The 24,222-nt window shown below is 35.5% G+C and overlaps 3 protein-coding genes and 1 long non-coding RNA gene across 6 annotated transcripts; 1 reads left to right on the forward strand and 3 right to left on the reverse strand.

Annotated features, from left to right (window-relative positions):
* Window positions 1–97: 97 nt before the first annotated feature.
* Window positions 98–7,829, reverse strand: LOC130722434 (potassium transporter 11-like). Of its 3 annotated transcripts, XM_057573155.1 has the most exons (11): window positions 7,690–7,829; window positions 6,614–6,712; window positions 6,358–6,537; window positions 5,285–5,476; window positions 4,632–4,857; window positions 3,936–4,181; window positions 3,244–3,294; window positions 2,852–3,112; window positions 2,576–2,743; window positions 1,807–2,061; window positions 98–1,456 (listed from the first exon to the last, which is right to left on the reverse strand). In XM_057573155.1, the coding sequence occupies exons 4-11, from the start codon at window positions 5,408–5,410 to the stop codon at window positions 414–416; spliced, it is 2,376 nt and encodes a 791-aa protein (XP_057429138.1). In that variant the 5' UTR covers window positions 5,411–5,476; window positions 6,358–6,537; window positions 6,614–6,712; window positions 7,690–7,829; the 3' UTR covers window positions 98–413. The 3 variants fall into 3 exon arrangements, with proteins under 3 accessions (XP_057429138.1, XP_057429137.1, XP_057429139.1); XM_057573154.1 differs by lacking the exons at window positions 6,614–6,712; window positions 7,690–7,829 and having other exon boundaries at window positions 6,358–6,571; XM_057573156.1 differs by lacking the exons at window positions 6,614–6,712; window positions 7,690–7,829 and having other exon boundaries at window positions 5,285–5,481; window positions 6,358–6,571.
* Window positions 7,830–7,876: 47 nt separating this feature from the next.
* LOC130722435 (ATP-dependent zinc metalloprotease FTSH 2, chloroplastic) lies at window positions 7,877–11,728 on the reverse strand. The gene is made up of 5 exons (XM_057573157.1): window positions 11,569–11,728; window positions 9,550–10,728; window positions 9,166–9,479; window positions 8,732–8,972; window positions 7,877–8,349 (listed from the first exon to the last, which is right to left on the reverse strand). The coding sequence occupies exons 2-5, from the start codon at window positions 10,726–10,728 to the stop codon at window positions 8,008–8,010; spliced, it is 2,076 nt and encodes a 691-aa protein (XP_057429140.1). The 5' UTR covers window positions 11,569–11,728; the 3' UTR covers window positions 7,877–8,007.
* Window positions 11,729–14,209: 2,481 nt separating this feature from the next.
* LOC130723354 (eukaryotic initiation factor 4A-3) lies at window positions 14,210–18,061 on the forward strand. The gene is made up of 8 exons (XM_057574359.1): window positions 14,210–14,635; window positions 15,072–15,312; window positions 15,423–15,503; window positions 16,242–16,349; window positions 16,435–16,554; window positions 16,720–16,887; window positions 17,407–17,493; window positions 17,661–18,061. Exons 1-8 carry the CDS (start codon window positions 14,334–14,336, stop codon window positions 17,772–17,774), a joined length of 1,221 nt encoding a protein of 406 aa, XP_057430342.1. The 5' UTR covers window positions 14,210–14,333; the 3' UTR covers window positions 17,775–18,061.
* A 3,461-nt stretch (window positions 18,062–21,522) lies between these two features.
* On the reverse strand, window positions 21,523–24,020 carry LOC130725944 (uncharacterized). Its single transcript, XR_009014652.1, has 4 exons — window positions 23,197–24,020; window positions 22,591–23,071; window positions 22,198–22,333; window positions 21,523–22,022 (listed from the first exon to the last, which is right to left on the reverse strand). It is a non-coding gene; the product is annotated as an uncharacterized LOC130725944 (long non-coding RNA).
* Window positions 24,021–24,222: the final 202 nt, after the last annotated feature.

Here is a 24,222-nt window from a genome sequence, read left to right on the forward strand (position 1 = left end):
GTAGTAGTAGCAGCAGCAGCAGCAGAAGAAGAAGAGGATGACACAAATGGGAGATGGGAATCACACTCATCAGGAAAGTTAAGTATAGCAAGAGCACTACTCAAACCAATGGAGGAAGTGCCTCACTTTAGAGAAGCCAAATCCTTTTCCAAAGTCGTTTAATGGTAAAATAATTACAATAATACCATAAGGTGTTATTCATATACTAACACTGATCAACTAAGCACAAAATAGCTGTGACAGACTGACAATCATAAACGATAAATCTCACTTAACTTGAGCTACAGAGAAGAGAAGGGAGGCTATACATGAAAATTCTTAACAATATTTAAGGAATTAACTGCACAAATTGACAGTCACAAATGATCAAACTGATTGATCATTGGCCATAAAGAAGGGAAAGTGAAGGAGGACTATACATAGAAAACCTGACCAACATTTAAGAGACTCTCATGAGGAATATTGAAGATCACGCTATGTTCTCTGCAAACCTTCCTAAGGAATGCATATATATAATCAACAGCTATTTTCTTGTAGAATCTTGAATCCCTCCTTGCCCTCACAACTGTGTTTCCTAGAATGTGAACCACCCCAGCATCCCTGCAACTGTTTATAAACTCAAGTTCATCAACCTCAGTATTGTTGCTTCCATGACCAGAGGACTGAAAAGTAACATGCACATTTGATGGAGATCTAGCTGGTAATATTGAATCTACTGATGAAATTGATAAATCCACATTCGACGAAGCTGTGTTTCCATTGTTGTTCAATATGCCATCTCTTGACTGCACAGTTTGCTGTCCATATAAACTATATTCGTCCGAGTCCGAGCAACCCTCCATCATAGACTCGAGCCGAACAAACATGAAAAGGTTCTGAAAGAGTTTTTTCTCAAAGTCATCATCTTTCTTGTGCAGGTCTTTATATCCATACCGCGCCACACATCGAAACATGTGGAAATTCTTGGGGCCTATCCGCTTGACAAGGAACCGCTCTTCTTCTGGGACGGTGTACACAGGAAGATACTTCACACATACAAAAACAAGGACAGAATGGATGGCTGGTAGGTTGGTGATGAAATGGGAAAAGATGTGGGGTACTCCACTTGCAAGCTCTGTGTAGACTAGCCCAACTCCAGGGACACGAACAAGTCCTAAACTTGGACCAAGCCCGAGAATCCATGCCATTGAGACCTTACTATGCATTTCAAACTCGTAACGTTTCACTGTACCATAATGCCAGACATACATGATAATGAGAAATGCTCCAGCAATTGCAAGGGGAGCCCACCCACCTTGATCAATTTTGAAGAGTACAGCAGAGAAGTATGTACATTCCATAATCAATGATAAGCCAGTGAACGCGACGACGAGAATCCAATGGCAGCGCCACACTAGTAACATGATTAAAATCATGAGCAATGTTGTAACCAGCATGACTATCACAACAGCAGTACCTGTCATTACAATGACAATTACACAATTGTATGAATACTTAAAAGAAAAGCTGCAACGAGATCGTAAACCAGAGGAACAGCAGTAAACATGTTAATGAGCATGATATAGTTCTTAAACTGCAAGTGGTACTTCTTAGATCCTTTAGTGAGGAAAAGAAAATCAGGGAAAGATCCTTTCATGTAGCACTGATCAGTTCCTTTGCCGCAATTTTTTTTTTTTTCACTTAATATATTTTGCTCTCCTTTGGAGGATTTCACACCCCCCTGCAACTGCAAGTTGTACTTTCTCTCTCCTTTCTAATAAAAGGAAAGCATGAAAGATATGCAACATTCAACAAAGGAAAACTTACCATATGCATTCCCAATCTGATTTTGATTTTTAAACCCAGCAGTAACAGCAATGCAAAGAATCATAAGGATCCAATTGATATCTGGAATATATATCTGGCCGAGGAACTTCTTTGATGTATGAACAACTTTGACTCTTGGAAAACAACCATGAGCAAGGGCTTGCTTAATGATTGAAAAGGTTGCGGATATCGTGGCCTGACTTGCAACTACAGCTGCTGCTGTTGCGACAGCAAATACTGGCCAGTATATCTTGTCTGCAAAACTAAGGATAATGAACATCTAACAGATAATAGATATTACTATATAAAGAAATAAAAGAGAACCATTCTGAGAAATAAATAGATGATTCCTGTAATAGGTTTATCTCCAAAGATAACACGTAAAACTGAGCAGTAAGGCATACAACTCCTAATGATTGAATGAGAGCATTCACACAGGCTAGGCACAAGTTTTTGCATCAGGATCAAGATACTATAAAGTTACTTAATTTTACTCCTTGCATACATATTGGTTAGTTTGGAAATGGTACCACAAATTAAAGTGGCTCAACTTAAGCTTGAACAGTTCAGTGATGGGGGTTTTACATTTTTATGACATCTCTCACATTAGTCAACATAAAATATCCAAGAGAAAGAAAAGTGAAGTATAGTACTACTACCACAATAATGTAGTTTGTAATAAGGATGTGGTAATACTGATCATATTATAAACACCACTGGTGCAATACAGAAAGATGTTTCAATTTAGTGTATGAAAGATATAACTAACCTGGAATAGAACGATAAAAAGCATCTTGTGTATGACCCAAGTTATTCATCAGGTAAGCAGCCTGTCCAGAATAGGCTAAAAGAAGGCAAGGAAACACAACTAGTGTAAATGCTATCTGTACAGATGAGACTGGAAAATGGGCAAGGTCAGCAAAAAGAGCCTCTGTCCCTGAAATCAATCATCACATGTGGTCCAGTTCAAATTAATTCTTCATTTCATTCATTAAATCGTCTGAAACAAAAGGAGGAAATCGATGGTTATGACAACCGAACGTACCTGTTATGCTGAGCAAGATGCCACCAAGGGAAGTCCAACTATCTTTACCTCCTCTTCTTAGATACCGATACATATACACAGGTGAAAAAGCTTTTAGGACGGTGCTGCCATATTTCGAGATGTTGAATATACCTATACCCCCAATTAGGAGAAGCCAAAGCAGGACAATTGGAGCAAAAAGCCATCCAACTCTATCTGTACCATAATGTTGCATGCTGAATAATCCAATTAATATTACAACTGCAACCAGCACAACTACTCCTGTAATGCCACAGAAAAAAAAAATTCAGGGCTAAGAACTTAAAATCATTTAAACTTAAAACTATAATACTTATACACATTATTATAGGAAGAGAAAAAAAAACTGCAATGTCATAGGAGAAAAACCATACCATTATCCATCTCAGGGCGATTTACCTTGATGCCACCAGCAGCCGATAAAACTACAACAGATGATCTCATTATGAATATCTCGAATTAACTGGAGAGTATTGAAGATGATACTCAAGAATAAAAAAGAGCCAATTGTACAAAAATCATTTTGTATTGAACCTTGAGCAATGCAATATACATGATACTAAATGAAAAGTAAAAAACTTAAATAAATCAATCTCTAAATCATCTATACCAAGGGCCTATTTGGTTTTAAAAACTTGGATTTCTCAAACCAAACAGGTCAAAGGGATTTAAAGTATTTTTTATGGATATTTAATTATTTATATTATCAAAGAACCTCACCTCCAACACTCCCCCCCCGCCAAAAAAAAGAATATTAAAAAAGGGAAGAAAGAAGACATGTTTTATAAATTTATGGTAAGAATCAGTAAGATCATTCAAATCTTAACAATTTTAGGTTATATTCACAATTTCACATCACTGTACTTTTTGTCATCTTATAAAATAATTTTATGTTTTTCCTTCACAGTTTGGAAGTTAAAACAAAAGTCACATAAAACACTAGTACTAAAGCATCTAAATTGAAAGATAGATAACTTACTTGGGTAAATAGAAAAAAATTCATAATCATCAAAAGATTGCAAATAAATAGGAAAAAGAAAAGATCAGCTTCAGATAAAAGGCATACCAGAGATAGCTGGTGTCAGAATTCCATCTCCAATCACCATGCAGGTACCAACAAGAACAAGCATAAGAATAGTACTTTTAACAAACGCTCGTTCCTCTAACCATCTTTTGGTTTTTGCAGCAAATGACATTTCATGGAAGGTAGACCGACTATATGTTGTTAGCTCTACATCGGTACGATGCTGGTTGGGAATGATTTTTATATTTGCATGTCGGCAGAGCAAGGAATAAAGAGCAAATGTCCCACCTGCTCCATAAATGTAAGTTTGGTAAGATTTAGTAGCAGCTCAGCAGTGTCAACAGACACATCTTTCCAATATGCTGTATATGGACTACGGGGTTTACTTAGTTTTTACAGAAATTCACTTAGATCTTCAATTAAAAACTCAGCTGGCTCATCAAAGCTCAGGTATGCTTCATTCTAGACTAAACTAAGTAGCTGATACACTAATGAGATATGCTAAGGATGAAGAACATGATTCTGCTGATTCCAGGAAAGCATACAAGAAGAGGGAATTTCTGGTATAAATATCCATGCATTTTCAGATTTGGATCTTCCAGACACTATCATATAATATCATTAAGATTGAGAACTGGAGCTGATTATCATAGCGTAAGGTTATAATAAATTATTACCAACTTTCTTCATCCAATCATAAATATCTTGATTGACAAGAACAAGCAACACAAGATATACCTTGACCATTGTCATTTGCTCTTAACACAACAAAAACATATTTGAGTAGCGGCACAAGAGTAAGAGAGTAAATAATAAAAGAAAGAGCTCCCATCACATCCTCCTGATCTTTAACTCCGTGAGGAAAAGTGTTGTAGAAAACGTATAAGGGGGAAGTTCCCAAGTCTCCATAAACTACACCAAGACTCTGATATGCAAGCCGCAGAAGCAACAGTGAAGAAAATTTCTGAACAAATCAAAGTAAAATAAAAAAGGAATTAACATCAAATTCAAGTAGCTGACATAATTTCTTACAATCAGATATGTACAAGAGATTATGAAATGAAGAAATACCTACCTACCTTAAAACCACTATAAAGTCATGTATAATATAAGTATGGATTATAACCAAATATAAATAGAATATCATTGAATGCATATATGCTATATCTTCATTCAATTAGTAGGCTGGAAGAAGAGACTGAGGAGAACTACATTAAATAATTTTTTAAAAATTAGATCAGATGTTGAAAAAACACCATTACTTAGTATTCAATTCAGTCAACTAATAGAGAAAGCCAATTAGGCATTATAAGTTGCAGTTTATAAATAAAAAAGAAAAGCTAAATTAAGCATGAGAAAGAGAAAGAATGTTAAAAGGAGCTGAGTCATACTTTTTCTCTATACATATTTCTTAGCCTTCCTCCTTCTTCATCCATTGGCTGGTCAAGCTTCTGATCCAAAACCCACATGCCACCTTTGCTATCATTCTCTTCATCAATCTCTACTCTTGAAGCCATTTAGAGCTCAGCTCAACAACTTTCAAGTACTAAGGTGCTGTTGAATACCCCTTCTCCTCAATTTCTCTAGCCTCATCAAAAGTACATGGAAGACATAGGTAACTAAATGAGAACTCGTAAAGTTGTCACTTACCAAAACACACACGCACGCATACATACAGAGTGAACTCATGCCATGCCTACTCAAACCAAGATTCAATTCAAAGTAACCTAGAAAGAGGGTGTTTGGATACCTGTATGTGAACATTAAAGTTAATTCTCAACTGTCGATATTAGTTTATGCGTGTTTGGATGTTTCCCCTTAAAAATGATTCTAGCTAAAAAATCGATTCCAAGACGAAGCTACAAAACTTAACTTCCACTGTGGACATAATCAATTGCAGGATATTCAAACTAGATTTCAAATTACCCTATAGAAATCACTTTTTCTCATAAATATATCCAAAAATTAATCACTTCACATTTACCTTAATCTATTTTACTAAAAACAATTCTGACAACCTTAATCCAAACACACAAAAAATTTGGAAAGGCAAACAAAGTTGAAGATTTCACCAAGCGGTTCCATCAACAACCATGTCATCTTTGGGGATGAAGTTGACAAACTCAATCTCTAGAACATCAAGATATAATTCACAGCTATGCCATAGATTAGTTCAGCCTTTAACAATAACAAACTACAGCAGAGCTTATTTTAGCAAGATTGACTACAGAGATAAGATGAATAGAAGGGAAAAAAACAGAAAGCTAAAAAGAATCAAAATGGTCAACAGAAAGCTTCTAGTTAGCTGAATGAATTTTTTGATTGCAAAATCAGATAAATCAAAATATGAACCAGCATTAGAACAAGTTCAACTTGCAAGTACTTATATAACAATTTCAAATTTTAAGCATACACCCAGAAATGCAAATTAAAAAAGAAAATTGCTTTAGCTGAAAACTAATACCTGGTACTTGTCACCTATTTAGCAGAAGAAGTAGCTTGATGTCATCCACAGAATAAAAAACCCAGCGTGTGTTTATCAGGTATTCAATCATGAACAACACCACCCTGTTCAAGTTCGGTACTTGTGGAAGAGAAAACAAAGATGGTAACTCCAACACTCAAATATAGAGACAAATCCTCCCTGTCCAAGAGAGAGAGAGAGATTGCACCTGACCCACTGCACCATTATTCTCTATTAAAAAATTTTGATTACTTACCAGCATCTTGGCGCGGTTAAAAATTGTTGCTTAAATCTTTGTCGATAGTTCTATCATTAGGAATTGTCTTTCTGTGAGACATTTTGGTCTTCTCTATCACTACACTGGGTTGAAATTGCGAGAATAATTTAATACACAGGAAAAAATAAAAATTAGTTACTTACACTGAATTTGAAACATGAATTATTTCATGTACATATTGAATCAATATTTTCTTATTAAACTGCATTATTGTGAGATTTTTTAATTATAAAATATTTGTATTCACTGAAATGAAAAGGACCTGCATGAATAGGATAAGTTCGATTTGGCGACATTTTGTCTTCATTATATTTTATTATTGGTGATGCACTGATGCTTTAAAATTACAAGTCAGTGAGTGCTGCTAGATGCTGTTGTGATATGTCTACCATGTCATGATGTAATTAGCAGAATATAACATGTAACAAGAGGAGTCGGTTAGCAATAGCTTCAGCAAAGTCTATGGGCATTATAATAATAATAATAATAATAATAATGATGATGTTAATAAATAATATAACTATAATAATGTGGTATCTGATCATGTTTGAAATAATCATATACCATAGGCATATGAGGAGAAGTCGCAATCAGATTTTTTTCTAATTCTAACAACAAGTAATTTTGAGATATGAGTAATTAAGAAAATGAACAGAAAACATTAATTAAATTAAAAATGTATTCATTATATTAAAATGTAGAAACTATTTAATGCTCATTTTTAAAAATAATTTAACATGTTTAATAGAGTCAATTAAATATATCTAGATGATTATTGAATGTCTGAATTATGCATCGTCCATGTGAGCAGCCATCAACTTTCCACATCACTTAATATTGCTCGGTCCACTCATGAAACATCAATTGAATCAATAATGATTTACGGATTGTACCACACTTGAATTATTTGAGTTCGATAATAATATATACCAACCAAATCATTCTATTAATTAATATACTGAGTACTGAATTGTTGTGGAAAATTCACCTGTCCTCTGTTTATATTAATTGATTTTGTATTTAACTGTGAAAAAAATAAAAAATCTTTCCCCTACCTCTTTAGAACTAACCAATGCGCTCAATGTGGGGCGAGTGATTAGTCTCACGAGTGAGTCATGGCGGCTGCCGTCAAATACCTTGGCCAAGAAAAAGAAGGAAAAAAAAACAATGTGTTTAGTTACTCTCACAATCCAACTATCATGCCACCATGCTCCTAGCATAATTGCATTGCATAGCCAATAATAAAATAACAAGCTAGATCTTTTCTCATTAAAAACTTTGGAGTGAAGGTTATGTTACAAATATTTTACAACTTCAGAAAATTGAATATGGAGAGAGCTATATACTACATTACAGTGTGACATAGAGGCTATTCAAACAGCAACTGGTGAGGGAGTTGAAGGAGGGACCCGATTTTCAGCTGGAATTTCAACAAACTCGGACAGGAGAGCTCGGAATTCATCTCCAGTCATTGTCTCCTTCTCCAGTAAGACCTCCACAATCTTATCCATGGCTTCACGGTTGTTCCTTATATGCTTCAGTGCGATTTCATACGCTTCATCTGAGATCCTCTTGACAGCAGCATCAATGTCTTCGGCAAGCCTTTCTGACATCGAGTTTCTTGCCATCATTCTCATGATGACATCACCACTCTGAGCTGATGTGTCCATAAGTGACCAAGGACCAATATCAGACATTCCAAACGTGGTTACCATCTGCAAGAGTATCATTCACATTTATTGAAGCCCACACAGTTGTAATCAGAAGGTCAAGGAGGAAAAACAAATATCTATCAATAATGGAAACTAAAACCCCTTCCTTCAAAATGAAAAATATCATTTTTCAGTTAAAGCAAAATACTACTAGTTTCAACTTTCAAACATTAAAGAAATCTTTTGGCATGATCTGATCTCATTTCATGTCTCACCTATTAATTGGAGCTACAAAAAACACCCAATGTCCTAAAAAAGTATAACCAAATTGAGATTAGATTAGCAATTCCGTAGTGTCTAAATTACTAATAGCATTTATCCCCACCCAAAAAAAAATAAAAAATAAGGGCGTTGTAATACAATACAACAGAAAATGAACAAGGACCTGTTTGGCCAAGCCGGTTATTTGCTGCAAATCGCCAGCTGCTCCAGTTGTAACCTCAGGCTCGCCAAAAATAATTTCCTCTGCTGCTCTGCCACCTAGTCCACCAACAATTCTTGCAAAGAGTTGTTGTTTGGAGATCAGAGTTGGGTCATCTGAAGGAATAAACCAAGTAAGACCCCGAGCTTGCCCACGAGGAACTAGGGTTACCTTTTGTACAGCATCGTGACCGGGAGTCAAAGTTCTGCAAGTACATAAAGATATTTCAGAACTACTAGTTAAAACAGCTTCTAAATGTGGGCCATTATTTTTTTGTGGATTCGACTCATATACAAGGGCTTAAAATGAACTCGTGAAGGCAAATACATCTAGCTTCCACAGCATTCTTATACAACTATTGCTTGAAAGACAAAACTACAGCCTAGGTTCTGGCTTACCCACAAATGGCATGCCCAACTTCATGATATGCAACTAGACTTTTGCTCTTTCCATCTGTCATCACTGTCCCTTCCATTCCAGCAACAATCCTATCAATAGAATCATCGATCTCTTTGGATGCAATTGCCGTTTTTCCACGCCGACCAGCTAATATAGCAGCTTCATTCAAGAGGTTTGCAAGATCAGCTCCACTAAAACCAGGTGTTCTCATTGCAATTACCTCAAGAGAAACATCAGCATCAAACTTTTTATTGCTCGCGTGAACCTTTAGGATTTCAGTCCTTCCCCGTATATCTGGGACATCAACTGAGACCTGCAAACACATTATGTTCAGTGATGAACACAAAAATCTATGCAATATTTATTTCCTAGTATAAACTTACTTGTCTATCAAACCGTCCTGGTCGCAATAAAGCAGAGTCCAGAATGTCTGGCCTGTTAGTTGCTGCAACGACTATGATACCAGTATTACCCTCAAACCCGTCCATTTCTGTCAGAAGTTGGTTCAGGGTCTGTTCTCTTTCATCATTTCCTCCGCCAATTCCAGCACCTCTTTGCCTTCCAACAGCATCAATTTCATCAACAAAAACAATGCAGGGAGCATTCTCTTTGGCCTTCTTGAATAAATCACGAACTCGAGAAGCACCAATACCAACAAACATCTCAACAAACTCAGAACCTGAGATTGAGAAAAATGGGACACCTGCTTCACCAGCAATAGCCTTGGCTAATAGCGTCTTCCCAGTCCCTGGAGGACCAATAAGAAGAACTCCTTTTGGTATGCGAGCTCCAACAGCAGTGAACCTCTCAGGCTTCTTCAGAAACTCCACCACCTCCATAAAATCCTGCTTGGCTTCATCTACCCCGGCAACATCATCAAATGTCACACCAGTATTTGGTTCCATTTGAAATTTGGCTTTAGACTGACCAAAAGCAAGAGGAAAGCCAGGCCCACCAGGACCTCCCATCCCTCCTGATGATCGTCTTGACAAAAGGAACAATCCTCCAATCAAGATTAGAGGGAAAGCCAGATTCCCAATCAGGTTAAATAACAGAGAATCCGACTCTTCTTGGGCATTATGAGCTGCAAAGTCAATGTTCTTTTCCCTGAGTTTCTGAAGGAGCTCTTGGCTAAGTCCAGGAAGTTGAACTCGCATTCGCAGCGCCCTATTATCAAGAGAAAGAGCCTCTACAATAGCTATAGTTCCATTCTCAAACAGATCCACTTTTTTAACTCTATCCTTATCCAAATACTCAAGAAACTGAGAATAAGACATTTTGGAGGGAGAAATCCCCTGCTCATCCGCATAAGCTTTCCCATTTCCTAATAATGCAGGTAAGCCAACTCCCACATTCAACAGTTTCAGAAACTTTCTTCTCCCTTCATGTTTCCTTTGATCCAAGGATGCCTTTACAAGCACTGTTTTTGACTCCATACTCAATGATGAAAGTCTCTGAAATAAGAAGAGTTGTCTCCCATTTACACCCTTGGCAAGAGTTAATTTATTACTCGGCGTAGATAAACTACTCCCAACAAGACATGACAATGATGCCGCCGCCATCTGTATCAAGAAAATCATTCTAAATTTTAGTTATTAAACACTGATCATGAATTCATGATAGATACCAGCAGTGATAGAGAAGAAATACTAAATTTGATTGAAAGTATGATATGAAAACTAGACCAATTCCCTGGTATTCAAAAGACCAGCACTCTCCCTAATTTCCCAATTACAAATTTGATTTCTTAACTATTCTCAACTCCCTCTTATTTATAGCCTCTCCGCACTCTTGGTAATCTCTAACAAACTCACTAACTAACTAGTAACTACATGATTTCCCTAACTGACTAAAGTAACTAATGGGTGGTTACATATCAGATCATTTCTGTGATAATCAGGAAAAGAGATATTGAATGGAAACTTATCATTTCTGTGATCAGAAAGAAAATAAATATTGATTAAATACTATTTGAGATTGTCAACTAACTTCTTGTTACAAAAACAAACATAAACCAACATAGTAATTCACTGTAAACACAAACTGACACACACACACAGATATATAAAATCTAGATTGTGGCTTTGGGAACAAATATGTAAAACAAAAACTAAGCAAAATAATCACATAGACAGATCACAGATCATGCACCACTAATTTTTGTCTGAGAATTTACTAATTTTGCAAGCAATCTCAGTTCAATTGGTCTAAAGGTATGACTTCAAATACAAAAAATTAAACTCCACCACCATTTACAACTCAAACACAATCAAAAGATTAAAAAATTTACAAAACTTGAGGTGATAAAACTGAAAATTAACGGTAACGATATGAAGAGCCCAGTATTCTGAAGAATGGAAAGGACCCATGAAAAGTGGAGAGAAGAAGAAGAACCCGCATACCTCAAACGACAAATAACAGAGAGAGAGAGCGAGAGCGAGAGCGAGAGCGAGAGAGGATTTGAAGAAGAAGAAGAGAAGTGAGAAAGTAGAAGAAGCGACCACCAAATGGTGTGCGATAACAGGATGTGCCTCAGTTTTTTTTTTTTTTATTTTGTGAACGTGGACTAAGGAGAAATTATTTATTTTTACAGGGGGATTTTGGCACCGAATTATATAACGTTGCAATTTCTTTTCTTTTTAATGAGAAAAATAAACCCACATACTAAAAACCTAGAACATCCCGGACAATAATGGAACAATAATATCTGGGGAACATCGAAATAAGTAAAATCACTATTGACTATTGAGCACCCGTCAAGCAGTCCGTGGTCCCATTAACTTAAGCGCCATAAGCAAAATCACTTTTTATGCACCTTTCTTCTTCATACTTGATATGAGACTTGAATGAATGCCCACTTTAATACAATATATTCTTATGTCGTTCAAAGTCTCACATTACTTCACTTCATCATCAACTTTATCCTCACAAAGCAAAAAAACACATTCATGGCTGGCTACGTTTGTGAAACAAATGCTCTTCAACTTTTGTGTTTTCTCCTTTAGGCTTCTCAAACCCTACATGAGTTTTGACCTCTCCCCAAATGATTTGTGCAACCCACTACAACATCTGTCTTTTTTCTGTAATTGGAATCTCAACTTATTTTTCTTAACTATAACCTAATTTCCCTTCCTCCCTTTCCAGAACTCCAGCTATGATGCCACTTGTTGGGAATCAAGAGAGAAAATTTTCACACTTGCGGAAGCACACTCATAAAAAGCAAAAAAAATAAGTGATATGTAAATAAATAAACATCTCACAAATTTAGCATGAGTGATAACACATTTGCCTAATCCACAATATAAATAAAATATTTTATTATCCAACTGCAACTTTTCAAAAGAATAAAATTTCAAACTCTCTCAATACAACTCAAGGATAAAATTGCAAACCCTCACGATGGCTGGAAGGTGGGGTAGTTTACTGATTTAAGTGTTTAGAGATTTATGTATTTTTTTTATGTAAGATTTTTAATCTTTAGTATTAATTTTATTTTATTGATTATTGGGTACGACTCCTATAAACTACTAAAAAAGTCACTTTGCAAGGTAAGTTATCACAATTATTGATTGAGGTCTCGTTTGGAAAAACAGCTTAATTAAGCGCTTATGATCATAGACGCTTATGACATAAGCGCTAATTCATAAGCTATTTTTAAAAATTTATTGAAATAAATTAAAAATACGTTGTATATAAGCATAAACTATTTTTCATAAGCTATCCTGAGTAGCTTATGAGAATAAGCTGAGGCCATAAGCTTTTTGCATAAGCTCTCTCAAACACTGGCATAGAAGTTTATGCTGTCAGATAAGCTCAAATAAGCTTTTTCAAGCTGAATTGTTTTATTGACTTTTCAAAATATGTAATTACAATTAATGATGTAATAACTTATTTAAAGTGTCTCTATAAATTTAGAGGAGACAAAACCTTATAAGAACATTGTATTTATATGGAGCACACATAACTGACATAAGCATCCTCCTCGTTTAATGAGAGACACATAAAAACTACATTATCAATTAGACAAATTAACGACATAATGACCTCACAAATTAAAAATTATGGGACCCAAAACTTTGCTCTCTTTTTTCCCAAAATTTTGTAATGGGCTTTACGGTGGGACTATGTACTTTGTTCTTTGGTGGGTGTCATGGTATTTTTTCCTTATTGGTGTTTTGTATCTAAGACTCTCTTAAAAGGGGTACATTTTTTCTTCCTAAGATTTTTTTCATTAGGTTTTTTCTAAGAAAATTTTAACGAGACTTATTCCTCAAACGTGTCTTAAGAGCATCTACATCCATCATACTCACTAGAATATCTACACATCATTTTTTCAATTTTCCATAAAGCCACATCATCTACCCCATTTTACAAACTTTTTACTCCAACCCAACAACTCTTAAAAGTTTATAGAGTGGATCCCACCATAAACATCACATTTATATATTTTATTATTTATCTCCATTTTAATTAATTGTAAGTGTTTGTAATAAATACAAGCTCAACTTTCAAGTCTAGTGAGGAGTATCTATTCCCACATACTCATTTTTGTCATGTTGGAATTGAATATGTACTTCAATGGTAATAGATACTTATATGAGTATGTATTTAACATTAGATACTACAATTGGAGATGCTCTAACAATTTTTTTTTTATTCTTACACCATGTGATGTGAGGGGGTTCCCTCTCTCACGAGTTATTCTCATGTACTTATTTCTCTTAATAAAATTCTTTTGTTGGCGGAAAAAAAAGATAGCACCAATCTCACAAAAAAAATAATCATGTCTAAATAATATATATTCATCCCATTCATCCCATATACTGCTAAAAGTATACATTATATTATGGACCAAATCAAATTTAAAGTCATGGAGCCTTTGGCCTTCCAAATAAAAATAATAATTCAAGTTATGTTTAGTGATTAAAAAAAAATTAAATCCGACTAAATGGATTTTTTTTAAATGTAAAAAAATAACATTCCTTATTATATAAATTTTTATTGGTCGAATTATTATATATAGAGATATTTATTTTATCAGCCAAACACAGAAATAGTGAACTCTTTTTCTAGGGCACAGAAACGCGAAAACCTCTCACAGATTGAAACTCAGGCTATCTCTCTCTCTCTCTCTGTAGCAACTCAACTCGTCGGCGTTTCGGCTACGATGGCGACGGCGTCTGTGGTACCGGCGAACCGGCGACGAGGTCCCACCGTCACGGATGACATGGACTTCGAGACCACGGAGGGTGTTAAGGCGATTGGAAGCTTCGAAGAGATGGGGATTAAGGACGACCTGCTCCGCGGAATCTACCAGTACGGTTTCGAGAAACCCTCGGCGATTCAACAGCGTGCCGTCACGCCCATCATCCAGGGTCGCGATGTCATCGCTCAGGCTCAATCTGGCACCGGGAAAACCTCCATGATCGCTCTCACCGTGTGTCAAGTTGTTGATACCTCCGTCAGAGAGTGAGTATACCCGTTCTGCTTTCTCAAATTTCTCTGTATCTGTGTTTTTACTTCGTTTGCCTAAGCATTCCCTGAGAAAACAAAGTAATTTGCGGTTGAATTTCTCAATTAGGGTTTTTGGGTAAGACTCAATTTTAGGGGTTTTGATTGGTGTTTGTGTTTGGATGGATAATGTTGATTTCAGAAATTTATGACTAGCAAGAAATTTTCACATGGGGTAGCTGATTTTCAGATGGAGGGTTTTTGGAGGGTGATTTTTTGTTTTCAATTTGTATAAATTATAGGAAATTTTTAAAGAATGATAGACACTTAGTCACCTAAATGGCTCTGTTGAGCATAATATTGGAGATGTGTGATTTGCTTTGAACTGAGGATATTGTTTTCTTTTCGGTATGTGTTATTGTCAAGATATATGGTATAATGATTTTCTGAACAGGGTGCAGGTGTTAATCTTGTCGCCTACGAGGGAACTGGCGTCACAGACTGAGAAGGTTATATTGGCTGTTGGGGATTTTATTAACATACAAGCGCATGCTTGCGTTGGAGGTAAAAGTGTTGGGGAAGATATAAGGAAACTTGAGCATGGAGTTCACGTGGTGTCTGGAACTCCTGGCAGAGTTTGTGACATGATCAAGAGGAGAACCTTGCGCACAAGGACTATCAAGATGCTAGTTCTTGTGAGTTCATGGCTACTATAATTGTCAATTCTTCATTGCATTTATTATTTGTTTTGTTGTCACCATATGTCAATGAGTATCTTATATGTATTTTTTCTTTCTATTAACAGGATGAATCTGATGAGATGTTGAGCAGAGGGTTTAAAGATCAAATTTATGATGTGTATAGATATCTGCCCCCTGACCTTCAGGTGGGTTCTCTTTCTCTGAATGTCCTTATTGTTGTTATTGTATTCTGAATGAATTTTCTCCTATTTGAAATCTTATTATATTTTAACATAAACTAAGGTGCATATTGGTAGTATATTTTCTTTTGGCAATACTTAGGTGGGGCAAGGACATGAAATAAAAATGATCTTGAATTTGAAATATACCGGAACTCCAATTCAGAAGAATTTCACTAATAAATTAGTATTGGGGGGGGAGTCTCTTAGGAGGGTGTTTGAAAATTGGATTTAGTGGCTTGGCATGACTTGAAGGTTTGACAATATGGGGAAAGAAACTGTAGCAATGAATCAAGCCATATATTGAAGGAAGGATGGGGGAGGATGAGAAGTTTGATTCGTGAACTATTTTCCTGCATATGACTATTTTTAGTAGTTTAATTTTTGAATTCATTGAAAACTAAGCATCTAAAATCAGCGACATTAAGAGCTGCTGATTTTCTCCATAATAAGCAGCTTGCACTATCATTTGACTGTTGTCCTGTTCTCAAATGAAGTGGCTAGGCGAGGATGTTCTTTTACGGATTTTTTGTAGGTCCTGATATCTTTAATTGGATTTGTATTTTGATTTAAACTTATGCTGGTCCAATAACTCACTTTTGCTTTATAACTTAACTGATTACGACTTCAAGATCCTTAGACCTTATTACTGATGTAGTATCAAGTATGTCGTGTTCTCTGAACTGTTGGGTTTTTACTATGTAGGTTTGCTTGATTTCTGCTACACTTCCCCATGAAATATTGGAGATAACAAATAAGTTCATGACAGATCCTGTGAGGATCCTTGTAAAACGTGATGAATTGACATTGGAGGTAAGCAGTTGCTTTCATTCTCTTAGTGCCTTTTGATTTTTAACTGGATATTGATGCAATTGCCTCCTCCCCCTCCCAATGACAGGGAATCAAGCAATTTTTCGTTGCAGTTGAGAGGGAAGAGTGGAAATTTGATACTCTATGTGATCTTTATGATACTCTCACTATCACCCAAGCTGTCATATTCTGCAACACTAAGAGAAAGGTAAATGAAAATTATCATCATTTCATTTGATTGGCTGGCTGTTCATTTCATCTCACTTTTAACAGACTAACAGAGTAGATTATTAGATTTTGCACTATCTTTCTATTCTTGCTCATTGTGATTTGTTTATCATTTCTGTGGTATTAATATATCCACTTTGAATAGGTGGACTGGTTAACTGAAAAGATGCGTAATAATAATTTCACTGTCTCATCAATGCACGGCGACATGCCTCAGAGAGAAAGAGATGCAATTATGGCAGAATTTCGTGCTGGATCAACCCGTGTACTAATTACAACAGATGTTTGGGCTCGTGGTCTTGATGTGCAGCAGGCAAGATATTACACCATTCTGTGTGTTTTTATTTTTCCTGTGATGAGATATCATGAGTTCACCTTGGAAATATCCTGCTTAATGTGTGATACAGATGCTGCATAATTATGAGAGGCCTCCCTAAGAATTGTTTCTGCTGCTTGTTGGAAACATAGATAATAATTGCTAACTTGAAGAGAACCTAAAGAATATTATTGTTGCAGACTTACAGCAAAAAAAATCATGACTGTTTGGACTAATAACTAATTTAGGTTATCAAGGGGCCTGGTATTCCAAATTTCAGGGATTTAACAAAATTCTCTGGTTCTTCCTTTGCTGGTTGTATTTTTTGTTTTGGGTACAATGAAGGATGGGCTAATATAATAGCAATTTATGTTTCGCTCTGCATAAATACAAACCGATGGAATTATTTGACTGTCAATTAATTTATTGAGAAATTCTTCCCCTGATTTCTTTTGAATTGTACATGGAGGAATCAATCTCCTTTTTCACTGATCATGTATTTGCTTCTGTTATCAGGTTTCTTTAGTTATTAATTATGACCTTCCCAATAACCGTGAGCTGTACATTCATCGGATTGGTCGCTCTGGACGTTTTGGACGAAAGGTATTGGAAATGTTAAAATTAGTTGTATTTCTATTATTTACTGTCCTGAGTAGTTACCTAGTCTTATTTTCATATCAGAAATTGTTCTGCACTATAGGAGGATTTTGAGAGGTTATCCGTTGATTCCTTATCTTCCACTCTTCCCATGTTCTCAAATTGTTTTGCAGGGTGTTGCAATAAATTTTGTCAAGAGCGATGATATCAAGATCTTGAGAGATATTGAACAATATTACAGTACTCAGATTGATGAAATGCCCATGAATGTTGCTGATCTTATATAGAATCCATTTCATATGCTGGGTGGAGTGAATTTGTCATAACTTATGGGGATTTGTGCTTGGATGTGGTTTTTTCTCTGGTTTTCTTGTAACCTTGACATTTGGTTAATTAGAATTTTGATTACAGTGCTCGACTGTACCAGAGGTGATGTGATGTCTTCCTTTGCTGATACGATTGAGATCAATGTGTAAATTGTGTTGAGTTTCTTCCTCTAATGTCTTACTTTTGTTGTTGAATCTGTAAAACTTAATGCTTCAAATGATATGTCATGTTTTAATGTTTGATGATATAGCTAATTTGTGGGCAGTTTTTTGTATTTATCTTATTCTATCTGGCAAGAGCTGGGATTTAAGAAAACCTTACCCACAAGCTTGTATGCTTGGAAGGAAAAGCTGCGCCTTGGGATTTAATTCCAATGCCCCTGATTGCTGGATTTTCTTGTCGGATTCACTTGCATGGATACTGCAATGGAAAGTAATCATTGATGAGGCGAGAACGAATCAATATAGCTGTTGCGCTTTGTTGACTAAGCTATTTTAGAACTAGTCACGGGCTATTTTGGTGGTAGCAAATCTCACTTACAGTGGAGGGTGAGTCAGCATCTCTAGTTTGCTGTTATTGGTTTTTCAAGTGTCAGGTTTTTGGCTGAATGCAGTGTGTCTTGTTTTTGTTCAAACCAGTATTTTTGTCTGAGATGGAGGGAGCCTTGTGCAAGCTAGATTCCCAGGCCCCGTTTTTCATTTTTGGGCTAGCGACAAATCTCCCAGCTAACCTGATAATGTCTCCTCTGACTCTCAACACAGCACCTTGTTCGTTATTTAACAGTTGCAATAATGATTTGAGGGGTGGGGGACTGCATTGCATGAGTACACTAGTATTGCATGTGCAATAATGGTTCATTCACAGGCTACAAAACCTTAAGGATCTAACGTGTTTGTATCTTTAGTTCTATACTCAGCTCCAATACCTATACTTACAAAAATATTCGTGGCTGTCCTCCATTATGGTGATTTCAAATGGTGTAAAACAGTAAGATGAATCCTTACGACGTTTTGATGGTAAAATGCTTTTTTTTTAACCACCACATTGCAATTGAAAACCAATTCCTACCTCTTGCTCAACGGATACCAACATATGTTATTCTAAAAATTAATTTACCGGTGTGTTTGTGTGTTTGAATATAAATTGAGTACCACATGAAAAGACTTTCATATCAACTTATAAGAAAAATCCATTCAATTTTTATCTTAAAGTTAATGTTAGTGTCCATCATCACTGGTATCCAAACACCACCTTAATTCTGAATTGTATGCCGAGCGTGTTAGATCGACGGGTTAAGTATGTAAATCCAAATCATCTCTCTATTTGGTGTTTTATTTTCTGTTCCACAAATATAATTGTGTCATGTTATTAAATATCACTCATGCAATCCATATTTTATTTTAATTAAATATCACTTATTTTCCTTAGATAGCTATCAGCCAACAACATTTACAAAACTTTAGGGTGCTTGGTCTAATATTAGTACCAAGTAGTGTATACTACCTCGTTGAGTCCAATGGGCAAGCTCTTATGTCTAATAATTTCTTTAGCAGGTTAGGGTAGCATGAAAGCAATGTTTGATACTTTGATCAATAATTCACGACAAAGGAGCATTGATATCATCTGACCAATCGAAGATCCAAACACTAATACTTTCCAGTCTAATACTTTATACATAGGTCAAAATGGGGAGACCGTCCTAAGCCGTAATTTTTTCAATCTTAGGTCAACCTATGAGGGGGGCCTCTAGGAGTATTGATACAGTAACTAGGGCCTATTTGGGCCTAAGATTTTATGTACAACTTTTTTAAAAAAAGCTTAATTGCATCTTTGGTCCCTGACGTTTACCAATTCTATGATTTTAGTCCCCCACCTAATTTAATTACACGGGTGGTCCCTGACTTTGCTGGCAGTCTGCAACATTGGTCCTACCGTTTGTTTGTTAATGGAGGAGGTTTACGTGGATGGTCACTTAGCTGATGTGGAAGTTGAATTGGAGAGAGAAAGAGACCAGCAACTGATTCAACATTCTTCCTCGCCTCTAGGGACTCGTTCGTTCTTTATCTCTTCCCTTTTCGCTCAATCTCAAGCTTCGAAACATCTTCCTCACAGTGCTCTATTTTTTAAGGAGGAAGAGGGTAGAATATGACTGTTGCAGGTCTCACGTGCAACTCACATGCTTTCCTCTCTCTTCAGTCCTTCTTTCTCTCTCCAATTGGACATCGACGTAAGCCTCCTCCGTTAACAAATAAACTGCAGGACCAACATTGCAGACGGGCAGCAAAGTCAGGGACCATCCGTATAATTAAATTAGGTGGGGGACTAAAATTTATGGAATTGGTAAACGTCAGGGACCAAAGTTGCAATTAAGCCTTTAAAAAATATTAATGTTTTTAGATATGGTTAATATATGATTAAAACTTATTACAGTTTTGAAAATCAGTCTTTTAAATTTGAATTTCATCAATTGATTTTGAAAATTCATTTAACACCATTAGTTATAAATAGATCAAGTGAAAAATTATTTCCCTCATGTAACCAAAAAAAAACATCAAGTGAAAAAATTGGTTTTTCCCAAATTTTGAAAATTAATTGATAAAATTATTTTAAAAATAATAAAATGACCAGTGGTGCATTTATTAGGAACTAAATTAGATTTTTACTCGTAATGTAGGATTTGAATACGATGTTTATTGGATCGGTTTTGAAGCGAAAAATTATATGATTCAATCTAATTATTTTTTGGCTTTAAAATTGGCTAGAGATAGAGTATAGATAGCTTTTATAAGGGTAGTGCAAACCTCAACTCTTGAGCTAGCTTTTGTGGTTGAGTATAGGCCTCCCAATTTCTAATATGATATCAAAGTCTATCCTAAATTAATTTGTTGTTTGTTGTGGAGATCTCTCATAATTGGGTCACCCGTTGTTGTTGATCCCACGTTCCAGATTGTTCAGTCCTGGACGTGAGGGGGTGTGTTAGAAGTCTCAAACCTAATCATTTTATTATTTTATCATTCAATGAATTTTTTTTTGTCTCTAAATTCAAATTTAATCTGATCAATTGAATCTAAAATAGTTTGGATTTGATTTTTTTTCCATTTTTTTACAGTGAACTATTAATTTCATTGAATCGAATCAAAACATGATACATCCAACACTACTACAAAAACACTAATTTGGGACGAAAAAATCCGTCGCACACTAGTTAAAATTTCCGTCCCAAAATTATTTTGGGACGGAATTGTGACGCAAAAAATTGTGTCGCTATATCGCTCGTCGCAAAAGTTTTGGGACAGAATTTATTATTCTGTCGCAAATTTGGGACGGAAATTGAGACAGAATATAATAAATTACATTTTTAAAATAATAATTTCGTGACGAAATTTGTGACAGAAAATAATAAATTAGTTGCGACAGAATCTTTCATTCCGTCGCATTTTGGGACGGAATTTAATAAGTTTTAATTTTTTTAAATAATAATCTTTGTGACGGAGTTAGTGACGGAGTTAGTGACGGATATTGTAATATGTTGTGACAGAACTGAGAACAACATAGTCTATCCCAAATCTTGTGACAAAATATTTCCGTCACTAAGTTGAAGATTAGGATAAATAGCAGCACAACCAAATTTTTAGCGTTTTTTATTTTCTTCACATTTTGATTTTAATTAAATTAGTAAGAAATCTCAAATTAATCTGCAATAATAACTAACAAAATATGAAAATAACATAATCAAGAATCAACTCTTCATTAACAACAAGCTTCATGTAATTCATAAAGATCACAACTATACAAAAAATACCAAAATTACTTAGAGTTTCCCTAAAAAAGTTACTTATTTTCAAGCCACATAGTAAGCATGCTGGTTCCTTACACCTTCAAAGCTCTTTTTACCATCCTCTTCCATCTTTTGAATAGCTTCAATTCCAGCATGTTCGGATTCAAAACTGCGGAGCTTCTCAATTTAAGAATCTTCCTCAACCCGTTTTTGAGCCACCAATGCCTCCATAAGTTTCTCATTTGCTTCCTTAGTTACTCTTTGTGCTTCTTTTAGCTTCTCAATTGTTCTTTTGTCTTTTATAGATCTTTTAGAGCAAGATTTATCTGGGTTAGCAATTCTGAATTCTTCATAGCTAGTGGGGTTGCCGCTGGTGCTTTGTTGGGAGTTGCTAGAACTTCTTTGTTGGGAGTTTCAGATTAATTAGACCCTATCAGATTCATAGTGTCAATAACGTATAAAACAAGGCACTAAATTAAATGGAAAAAAGATAAGAAGACTATAAAATAATAAAATGTTATATTTGTTGTAGGTAACCAAATAGATAGATGGATATAAGCCTAAGAGATTATGTTCACATTATGCATGATGGCATAGGAACTAACCGTCATCAATTGGTCTCAATACTTCCTTCAAAGTCCTTCCCTCTACTTGTCCTTTGTCGAGTTCCTTCCCAAGCTACTACACTAGTTTTGTCAGCTTTATTAACATATCCTTGTAACAACCTATACATGATGCTTGCTACATAGAAGAGAAGCACAAAATATTCACTATAGACAATAATGAAAGGGGAGGATTTAACCAAAATGTACCGGGCTAGAAATTTTCAGAAAACAGAAATTTAATATTAGTTTTTAGAAACATATATGCCTTATTTAAAGCTATGTAGTTCAATTACAAAATAAAAATAATAATAAAACTTCCACTATAAAAATACTTTAGGGGATCTATGTGGTTCCACAATCTAAATCATATAAGTAATTCCACAAAAGACATACTCTTTGCAGCATCTTGAAGCTGATTGAAGGCCTTCAGAGGATTTTAACTCTTCCTGCAAGATGCAAACTTGTCAGTAAATTTTGTTTTACAACTGAAGATGCAATAAGAGAGGGTCTTTCACTAGAATGAAAAGAAAAAGAGAATAGATTTGAAGAATTCATTAAGTAAGTACAAATGAAGACAATAAAATGATAAATTCCAAACTCAACAGGCAAGATACTAAACTGAGTGTTTTTCTCAATGATTTACATAACATTCTTGGGATGCTTTCATGTTACTAGTAGAAAGTAACAACAAATTCTTACCAAAGATTAGCCTTATTCAGAATAAGAAAAGGCCAGGCTCATGCTTGCCTAATTATATCATGCAAAATCAAACATAAGAGAAACCTTTACTTGACAGCACAGTGATCATAATGGATCCACGGACATTGTAGCATGAATGTATTGAAAAGGTTGGAAGGAATCCTCAGTGCACAAGCTGAAACATAAATAATGAGGAAAAGAAGTGATTCAACTAATAACTAAGACTACTTTCCCAGCCACTAATTTGTAGTTTTAGTCGTACAACAGCAGTAGCAAAGCCAATTCCAGCAAAAGACTCACATGGCAAATAAGATATGCAAGTAGGCACTGTGGCGAGATCCAGCCGTAGTAGAGCACGCAGATAAAATGTGATAAGAACCAACTTGGACAGACCCCGCATATTTGGCACCCAACCTCACACCAATATGCCCTTAGTGGCTAGCCTGCAACTTGAAAATTCACAAAGCACAGCACAAAAGGAAGAAAAGGAAAAACACAAAACAAAGGCCTTAGCCAACTAGAAACCCACAAGACTCTCTTCCAGAAACAAAACCTTCAAGAATAGAAATTTCTTTGTCCCTCAGCACAGCAAAAAACAACAAACCACTATTTCAAAACAACACAATTATAAAGTCCACAACCCCTTACAAAACTATAAGGGACAACCACCCATCTTCAGCAAGCCACAAAACAGAACAGAGGAAAGCCTAGGATACTAGACATTGACCTATGCTTAACTAGTGATTTGGCTCTAATATAAGACAGTAATGAGAATAAACTCAAAAGTGTGAAAGCAAAGCAAGAAGAAATCTCACGAGAGCCATTTCCTTTTCCATCATTCCAGAAAAATATACAAGCACTAGAAAGATTATTTGCAGGATATTGGATAAATTGAAAAATTACCGTTGAAGATTTCGAAGGAAGACTTCTGGAGCACGAGTCTGAGAGCGAGAGCGAGAGCGAGAGCGAGCGGTAGAGAAAACGTGAACCTGAGCATGAAATCGAGTACTGAGAAGAAACAGATGTCCTTGAACTCCAAGAGAGCGTCGTCGATCAGGCACCCCCACTGACGGCAAGTCGGCAAGGAACCACGGTGCGCAAGCATTGAACCGTGAGAGGTAAAGAATAATAGTAACAAGTTTTAAATTTAAAATAAAGATATAGATGAATATAAATAAAAAGGATATAAGAGATAGAAATTTGAAATAAATAAATATATCAATATAATAATTCAACCCTTAATGTTTAAGTGTTTCAAGTTTGTGATAAAAAAATAATACTCTAAATTTAAATAAAGATATGAAGTATAATATAGTTAAAAGAAAT

Source organism: Lotus japonicus, chromosome 6, assembly GCF_012489685.1.
Source record: "Lotus japonicus ecotype B-129 chromosome 6, LjGifu_v1.2".
Classification (NCBI taxonomy): domain Eukaryota; kingdom Viridiplantae; phylum Streptophyta; class Magnoliopsida; order Fabales; family Fabaceae; genus Lotus; species Lotus japonicus.

Bases quoted from the DNA above. Each gene is read 5' to 3' on its own strand.
- LOC130723354 (XM_057574359.1), top strand. From the start codon at position 14,334: ATGGCGACGGCGTCTGTGGTACCGGCGAACCGGCGACGAGGTCCCACC. The intron at 14,636-15,071 runs GTGAGTATACCC...TTTTCTGAACAG, and splicing joins GTTGATACCTCCGTCAGAGA to GGTGCAGGTGTTAATCTTGT. The intron at 15,504-16,241 runs GTGGGTTCTCTT...TTTACTATGTAG, and splicing joins ATCTGCCCCCTGACCTTCAG to GTTTGCTTGATTTCTGCTAC.
- LOC130722434 (XM_057573155.1), bottom strand. From the start codon at position 5,410: ATGGCTTCAAGAGTAGAGATTGATGAAGAGAATGATAGCAAAGGTGGC. The intron at 4,182-4,631 runs GTATATCTTGTG...TTTATGGAGCAG, and splicing joins AGCAAATGACAATGGTCAAG to GTGGGACATTTGCTCTTTAT. The intron at 3,295-3,935 runs GTATGCCTTTTA...CATCTGTTGTAG, and splicing joins TCTGACACCAGCTATCTCTG to TTTTATCGGCTGCTGGTGGC.
- LOC130722435 (XM_057573157.1), bottom strand. From the start codon at position 10,728: ATGGCGGCGGCATCATTGTCATGTCTTGTTGGGAGTAGTTTATCTACG. The intron at 9,480-9,549 runs GTAAGTTTATAC...ATGTGTTTGCAG, and splicing joins CAGGACGGTTTGATAGACAA to GTCTCAGTTGATGTCCCAGA. The intron at 8,350-8,731 runs GTCCTTGTTCAT...ATACTCTTGCAG, and splicing joins TAACCGGCTTGGCCAAACAG to ATGGTAACCACGTTTGGAAT.